This window comes from Biomphalaria glabrata, chromosome 14, assembly GCF_947242115.1.
Source record: "Biomphalaria glabrata chromosome 14, xgBioGlab47.1, whole genome shotgun sequence".
Lineage (NCBI taxonomy): Eukaryota > Metazoa > Mollusca > Gastropoda > Planorbidae > Biomphalaria > Biomphalaria glabrata.
The window spans coordinates 15,643,361-15,652,329 of record NC_074724.1 but is presented as its reverse complement, the minus strand read 5'-3'; the positions used below and the strand labels follow the sequence as shown (position 1 = coordinate 15,652,329).

The following is an 8,969-nucleotide window of genomic DNA, read 5'->3' as shown; positions in this document are numbered from 1 at the left end:
TTTATAGCTTTCTTTTTAGATTATGGGTCACCACTGTTATATATATATATATATATATATATATATATCAAGTAATGAGTACCAGCACCTTTTCTTTTTTTACAAATGTTATCATGACTAGATGCTATGACGACTAGATGCAATGACGACTAGATACTACGACAACTAGTTGCTATAATGAATAGATGCTATGACGACTAGATGCTATGAAGACTAGATGATTTGACGACAAGATGCTATGAAGACTAGATACTACGACAACTAGATGATATGACGATATGATGCTATGACGACTAGATGCTATGACTAGATGCTATGACGACTAGATGCTTTGACTAGATGCAATGACGACTAGATGGTATGACGACTAGATGGTATAATGACAAGATGCTATGACGACTAGATGGTATGACGACTAGATGCTTTGACTAGATGCTATGACTACAAGATGCAATGACGACTAGATGGTATAATGACAAGATGCTATGACTACTAGATGGTATAATGACTAGATACTATGACGACTAGATGCTATGACGACTAGATGCTATGACTAGATGCTATGACTACTAGACGCAATGACGACTAGATGGTATAATGACAAGATGTTATGACTAGATGCAATGACGACTAGATGGTATAATGACAAGATGCTATGACGACTAGATGGTATGACTACTAGATGGTATAATGACTAGATGGTATAATGACTAGATACTATGACGACTAGATGCAATGACGACTAGATGGTATAATGACAAGATGTTATGACTAGATGCTATGACCACTAGATGCAATGACGACTAGATGGTATAATGACTAGATGCTATGACGACTAGATGCAATGACGACTAGATGGTATGACGACTAGATGGTTTAATGACTAGATGCTATGACGACTAGATGCAATGACGACTAGATGGTATAATGACTAAATGCTATGACGACTAGATGCAATGACGACTAGATGGTATGACGACTAGATGCAATGACGACTAGATGGTATAATGACTAGATGCTATGACGACAAGATTCAATGACGACTAGATACTACGACAACTAGTTGCTATGATGACTAGATGCTATGACGACTAGATGCTATGAAGACTAGATGATTTGACGACAAGATGCTATGATGACTAGATACTAAGACAACTAGATGATATGACGACTTGATGCTTTGACGACTAGATGCTATGACGACTAGATGTTATGACGACTAGATGTTATGACGACTAGATGGTATAATGATGTATTTCCACGTCAAAAAAAAAATAAAAAGACTCTTACAGGAAATTTATTTTTGCGACTTTTTAGGAAGAACATTAAATGTTATATACAAGTCAAGAACGATTTTAATCATTTGGCATTTATTTGTTTTTTATTTTTAAAATCCGAAGCAAACCAAATATCGATGAATAGAATTTTATGACCATTTATTAAGAAAAGTACGTTAGAAGAAAGATATGAAACAATCATTTAGCATTAGTTTGCTTTTTCATTATTAAAAAACGGAACTACCTATTATCGATAATGCGATTTTTAGACGTTTTTTAACTTTCACTTCTAACTCTGTTAGATTGTTAAATGTAACTCTCAACTCTGTTAGATCATGCCTAATGTAACTATCAACTCTAAGATCATGCTTAAAGAAACTGACTCTATTCGAACTCGTATTTAATGTCAACACACAGTATGAGATTTAGAAGCATATTGAACGAAAGGCCACTTGTTTACTACAATCTAAGCTCATGAATACACTTAGACATGAGACTATCGGAGACAACGGTTGTAAAGAGATATTGTTTTATTATCGATTCCAATTAATAATTCAACAAGGAGCTGCTAGGTTTTTTTCAACGACATTAACATACACTATAGTGAAGTAGGTCCAGTGGATGTTTGAAATATAACCTGGAATTGTGTACAAATATCATTTGAATTATTAAGTTTCTATTATAGATGACTGTGTCTACAGCTAATTTACTAATAAAGAGTAGGCGAGAAAATGGAAGAAATCTTTGTTGATGTGTTCAAGTTCTAAAAACGTATTCATTAATAATTTATAGTTGACGTTACTTTTTTTATCCATCCGTAATATAATGTAACATGTAACATTTACTTCTAAATTATTACTTTGCAACATTATTAGACAATTATTTTTTTTTATTGTTCTATAATTAGAAATATTGTATTTTCATAGACACGAAAAGTATTTCTAGGGATTAAGAAATATTTGAATCGCTTAGAAATCACTTAGAAATTCAGTGATGTCCAATGATGTTACATGTGCTTAGGAACCCCCAAGGGTCTACGACTACTTCCAGAAAAAAGAAGAAAAAAAAATGAATTGGGGCTGCATGATATGTCATTGGGGGTCTACGAAAATGGTTCTCAATTAAGCAGATCAAGATGTTCGATTTCGTTTCCCGTTAATAAAATGAAGCTTATCCAAACACACATATGATTTTTCACCATTATTAATCATTTGAATTTTAACCCTGTTATTTAAATGAACTTGTTGTTTTTTTATTTTTACAGTTTAACATTTAATGTTAGCTTAATTGTGTCTACATGAATCTAATTAATATTAAACATGTCCGAATATAAACAGAAACAGACAGTGCAGTTCTAATTGTCTGAAATTCGGTTTCATTTCCTTCCTTGTAGAACAACAAGTTGCCTAGGTGTCTTTTACCCAACAAATTTCAAGTAATGACCCTGTAAAACATTGAAGCTGGAGGATCATTTGAGACGATGTCACTCTGTTCTAATAGATGCAGATTTAAAAACTTTCGAACATTTAAAGGCATGAAGTTTAGGAAGGACAAAATGTTCGCTTCAACATCAGAAACATGAGCTGATGGTTTCCAGATTTTTTTTACAATATTTCTAATTATAGCATAATCTTGACAACTGTACACTACAGATGAAACAGTTAGTTTGGCAGCCATTGAAAAAGTTTAAAACCGGTTTTAAAACCTGCATCTTGTATAATAAAAATAATTATTGTAAGCTAATGATTCTAGTTCTACTATAATTTTGCCTGGTGGCCCCAGTTTGATCTGTCATGAAGTGCTCCCTCCTATCAGCTTAACTGAACAAGAAGTTCTGCTTGGCAAAGGTCAAAACAGATGTCAACATTTTCAGCATTTCTTTTTTCAGTGATTTGCACTCTGCTGAATCATGGCCTGATACGTAGCAGGAGTCCAAAGCAGACCGGAGACCATTTTTCCTTACTAAGACATAGTGCCAGGCTTACCATGCGGCATTGGTCATTCTTGAAACGGTCTCTTGATGAAAGGCGCATGGACTTTTGACACGGTCATGTGATCTCTCTTACAGCCCCGCCCAGTGTAATAGGAACGATCTTGTACTCCCTTAGGCTCTTCCAAGGGACCTTGGTTTTGCTACCATTTGGCCTAGTCATTTCAGCTTAAGACCATTTCCACCAGGGCGCCACTTTGATGCATGATAGCCTGCTCGGGTAAGTGCCCCCCCCCCCAACTGCCCCTTGTGCTTTCTCATTTTCATAAAATCGCCCTCCCTTGAGGTCACTTTTGCCCCCGTTCAAGACCACTGGTTTACAACAACTGTAATCCCCTTTTGTCAAGAACACAGAGCATATCAAGCTTTGGGTCAAATGTTACATTTCACTTCTTAATGTTTCAATCAAAAGAAATATTTTGAATTTTAAACATATTATTATTATTATTATTTTCCATGCGTGGAGATATGGTAATTGGAACTAATGTGTGGGTGACATGCTCTAACCTTAAATAATACCCAGGCTGTCATCTTGTATTTCTACTGGATGAACCAAAGTGGTTCTGCTACTGAACGACATCAATATTAGAAATACAATGTCTATATAAAATGAACAAAGCTTACTCCGTCTGTCTAAAGTAAAGAAAAAGTTAAGCCCCCTTTCAGAACTTGCGATCTATAGGTCACATGATGTTAAGGTCATCTGTTTCTTTGGACAACTGTTAATGAGCAGGGTGTCATGTGGCCAGCACAACGACCGTCATTCTTTCTGAAAACGTATATTGTACCCTAGAAAAGGTTCTTACTGGAGTTATGGAAAGACTGTAGACACCTCGCCTCTTACCAGCAAAGGGGTGGGGGGGGAACAAGCGGGGGATTTAAGCTATTTAAAAATTTTAAAACAAATGCATATTCTTAGGTATCAACAGTGCATTATCCTGCTATTTAAAAATTCTACTTCAAAAATCAAATCCGCTATTCACCGTCCCTTATAAATAGAGAAAAGGGGGTTTTAAAATAGTTTTAACCTCAAATACCATCTGGAGAGGATTTTAAACTCAAAACACCTTTGGCTGCGCTGGGGCAAATTATGTTTTAACATTAAAATCACACCTAAAATAATCAAAATCCAAGCAAAATCTAGTGATAAAATCCGCCCCCTACCTTAGGGGGTTTTGATTTCATTGCGGGGTTGAACTTCAACACCTCCCCTCCCCGCAACACACATGCTAGATACGTTTTGGTTCTTTCATACACCATATTGGACAAATCTATTGATCTGTAATGGTTAACAGTCTTTGTCAAACAAAGAAGATGTCACATGTTTCAATGAGAGATAGATCAATAAGATAGAAAGTACAAATGAATTTTATTATAAAAATCATTTTTGGCTCTGAATGTAAAAATGCGTTCCAACAGCAGAAGTTAGGTTCAGGGCTAACACAGGGTTAACACTGAAAAGTTGACATGACCTTGTCGAGGTGACCCAGTTGAAGGCCGTACAGTAGTCCGTGTATTTACGCTGCAGACATTTCTGAAGACAACGGAAGTAGTCACTATTGGTCAGAGTAGCAAAGGGTGTGTCAAGCAGTTTTGTGTTCTTTTGTTTCTTAAAGTAGATTTCTTCTTGGCTGGCGCTACTCACGAGAACCTCCATTTCACAGGTATGTAAGACTTCGCTAACGTTATTTCTAAAAGGAAATATTATAGATTAAATCAATTCATTAATGTAGCAAAAACAATGAATATTGACAGATATTTTAAAATAACACATTTCCAACTTTGGAGAGAAATATTTTTTTTAATTTATTAGAAATAGGTTAAATCACAGAATGATAATCATTATGGAAATATTCATTCCTTCAGCAAAGAATATTTGCTGGTAAATGTATACCCAGAAATACATTTCTTTTTACAGCAGCATTAATGTTTTAACATAAATTCAAATACATTTAGTTTTGTACATTTTTTCCATTGTTGACAAATTAAGTGAAATCATAACTTTATATTCAGAAAGAGGAAAGAGCATTTGAAATTAAGGTACAAAGACTTACAAAATAGTTTTTTTTTATTTGGATATCGAAATAATGTAATAGACATTAATAAATATCTGTATATGTGTATAATCATTTTTTACAGATATATATGTCAGTTGGAATGTATGCGCGAATGACCGGAAGTGTGTTAGTTTTTAGAGAAGAGAGAGACCAGCGCGTGATATGTGCCATGAAGTTTAATAAAATGTATGTGTTTTGATCGAGTTGTTAAGCGTTTGATGTAATTACAGCTGAACCCAGGGATACCTAGACTTAGAAAGAAAACAAGGTAGTGTTTTAGAGAGCTATTGAAATAGAATAGAGATATAATAGAAGTTGTAACATATATACATTTCGAAAGTCATCTGTTTTCAACGACCACTGCAAAAGAAACGCCACTATTTTTTTTTTAAGTCTGTGCGTCCATCTCAAAAACTGGAAAAGCTATTCAAAATCTGATGTTATATTTTGCAGCTTGCAAAGATTTGATATAAAGTGCAATTGTTGACTTCTGAAGACGAAGGGTTTACTTCATTGAAAAGTAAATGTAAGAGGCTTTTTTTTTCAAATAAAAAAAAATGAGATTTACTAGAATGTTTATATTGTACATGATATATGTATTTCAGGATTTAATCAACATGATAAAAAATATATATATTGACAGAAAGTTGTACATGACTGTGGTCGTGGATCGATACAACAAAAAGATCTCTAATCTCAACAAGAAAAACTATAAATGACTTATTTTTTTATAAATCTCAATTAACTTAATACCTATTTTGGTCAAATAACAGTCAATAGTTAGTTTGTTTGTTTTTTAATTCAAATTTGTTTGACACATTTTATGTGGTTTTAAATCTAAATTTGGTATTCTTTTGTGCTCGTGTCGTCGAGACTTGTCTATTTGCATCTGTTGTTACAATGAATAAAAATAAATTTACATTAAGTTTCCACAAATTAATTTTTAAAATGTTTTAGGAATGCAAATCTAGATCAATATTAAAAGTATGCTTACAAGACATGAAAGTCTTCTGCCAAATTAGAGAAAAGACTAAATGTGGCTCAACAAGGATGGCTAAGGAGTCAGTTGTAGAGATCGGGTTTCAAACAAACAAATCCTGTACCGAACAAAGATCGGGTCTCAAACAAGGAAATCCTATGGCAAACTAAGATCGGGTCTCAAACAAAGAAATCCTGTACCGAACAAAGATCGGGTCTCAAACAAGAAATTCTATGCCGAACTAAGATCGGGTCTCAATCAAAGAAATCCTGTGCCGAACTAAGATCGGGTCTCAAACAAGAAATTCTATGCCGAACTAAGATCGGGTCTCAATCAAAGAAATCCTATGCCGAACTAAGATCTGGTCTCAAACAAAGAAATCCTATGCCGAACAAAGATCAGGTCTCAAACAAGGAAATCCTATGCCAAACTAAGGTCGGGTCTAAAACAAGTAAATCGTATGTAGAACTAAGATCGGGTCTCAAACAAGTAAATCCTATGCCAAACTAAGATCGGGTCTCAAACAAGGAAATCCTATGCCGAACTAAGATCTGGTCTCAAACAAGGAAATCCTATGCCAAACTAAGATCAGGTCTTAAACTAGTAAATCGTATGCAGAACTAAGATCGGGTCTCAAACAAGTAAATCCTATGCCAAACTAAGATCGGGTCTCAAACAAGGAAATCATATGCCAAACTAAGATCGGGTCTCAAACAAGGAAATCCTATGCCGAACTGGGACTCGACCACTTAATGAGGTTGTTGCTAAACGTCGCATGAGGTTTGCGGAACATGTCCTCCAACTAAATGAACTACGCATACCAAGAGTGCCGATGACATGAAGGAAAGTGCAAACAGGGACGTCCTCGTATAACTTGACGCCATACTTTCATGGAGGACCTCAGAGCAGAGGACACAAGGTGGGAATAGGCTTTAGACATTGCCAGTGACAGATTTTAGTGGAGACAGCTTGCCAGCCAATGCGCCAAAAGACGTCTAATGATGTAAGTCTAAGTAAGCAAGATCTTGTTATAGAACTCCCAGGCATGCTACCCTGCGTCATAGTGGCGCCCGAATGGAAACGGTCGTAAGAGGAAACGATTAGACCAAACAGGTATCAAAGCAAGACTCCCGTGGGATAGCCTAAGGGATGCGAGAGTATTCCCATTACACTTTTCAGGGCTGTAAGAGCTCCACGACCTTGTCTACAATCTAGACTCCGTGCCTCAATGGGCCGTCTAAAAAATTATGAAATTCTTAGCCTGGTATAGAAAAAGAAAATGGCAGTGGTTCCCGGTGTTCCTAGCCTTCGGCCGAGTCTCTAGTCTGCGCTTTGCCAATGACCGAATCACTGGAAAAGACAGTGTCAATACTTGTAATAACTTCTTCCAGACAGAACACTCGCTCTTGGTGGCTTAGAGTTTCAACTGCCTATAGCTCAACTTTGCCTGACAATTTCAAAATGTTTATAAGACTAGATCAAGAATCTGCCAACTTACCTCATAACAATTCGTACATATCTCCCCACAATGGGTGAAGGACATGTAAAATTAAACGTAGCAGGACCTAGTGGCTCAACTTGTTGGTAGCAGACTTGGCCATAAACGTTCGTAAAGTTAGCGTATTGTCTTGGGTCTTTTGGAAAGATTTCAATGAAAAAGTTTCTTAAACGATAAGCCGTCTGTTTCCCTAGATACACATCTTGTCTGTTGTAGGATAAAAAGTAAAACTTAAGTTGTAAGTTATTAGAAAATTTCAATAGTATTTCTTTACAACATTTATATTTACACAAAAGAAAAAAAGAAAAAATTGTCAGAGTAGACCAGACCAAAAGCATTCGTGGTGGCAAATTAATCGTGCGGTATAGGCCGTCCTAGCACAGTTCCGAGTCGGTCACTGTCCAATTAGTGTTTACTTCAGATGTTTTCGAGAAAACTACACAAACGATTTAGTCCAATATCAAGCTTTTAGCTCTTTCACTGCGATATGGTTCTATCACTAGTCTGGACCAGTTGGGATAAAGGGATGGGGGAACAGGAGATAATTGTGTCAACGTTATCGTGTTCGCATTAAAAAAAGTGTTCACTTTGGGCTTACACCTTTCGAAGGGGACTAACAAAACTTTTAGCTCTATATTTGTCAAGTATGATTTCTTTCCCTTGTTCAAGGTAACAAATAAAATAATTAATTACCAATAGTTAATAAAATCATTTCTTTTTTTTTAGATTGATTCTTGTGTTGTCATGTAAAAGAAATAAGTGTACAAAATTTCAGCTTGATCCGAGATTGGGTGTAGAAGAAATAACGTGTAAAATATTTTTACCAGACAGACAGACAGAGTGAGTTGATGTAAGCGTTGTAAAAAATATGAAACCAAATACCTGTTTGTAAGTTGTATTTTCTCTATAACAAACTGGCCACATAAGTCAACCATCCACCATGGATTGTAGAACTCGTAGGTGTGTTGACAGTGATTGTTGAATGCGTTGGGGTCGTAGTTCCCATCAACCCCCAAGTAGGCGTAATACTCTCCTAAATTGTTGCACTGAACCGCAGGTTTGAATCTGGCAACGTTGTAAAGTGCTTCGATGTCTTCGTCGACCATTATCATCACAAACAAGTAGACGACTAGTGTGGTCATGGCAGTATCTCAGTCAAAAAGAAAAG

General features: G+C 35.9%; 1 protein-coding gene across 1 annotated transcript; it reads right to left on the bottom strand.

Moving 5' to 3' along the window:
- Positions 1-4,648: 4,648 nt before the first annotated feature.
- Positions 4,649-8,969, bottom strand: LOC106060392 (fucolectin-6-like). Its single transcript, XM_056011162.1, has 3 exons — positions 8,684-8,969; positions 7,802-8,008; positions 4,649-4,958 (listed from the first exon to the last, which is right to left on the bottom strand). Exons 1-3 carry the CDS (start codon positions 8,941-8,943, stop codon positions 4,649-4,651), a joined length of 777 nt encoding a protein of 258 aa, XP_055867137.1. The 5' UTR covers positions 8,944-8,969.

Bases quoted from the DNA above. Each gene is read 5' to 3' on its own strand.
- LOC106060392 (XM_056011162.1), bottom strand. From the start codon at position 8,943: ATGACCACACTAGTCGTCTACTTGTTTGTGATGATAATGGTCGACGAA. The intron at 8,009-8,683 runs GTATTTGGTTTC...ATCCTACAACAG, and splicing joins AAAATACAACTTACAAACAG to ACAAGATGTGTATCTAGGGA. The intron at 4,959-7,801 runs GTAAGTTGGCAG...ATTTCCTTTTAG, and splicing joins TATGTACGAATTGTTATGAG to AAATAACGTTAGCGAAGTCT.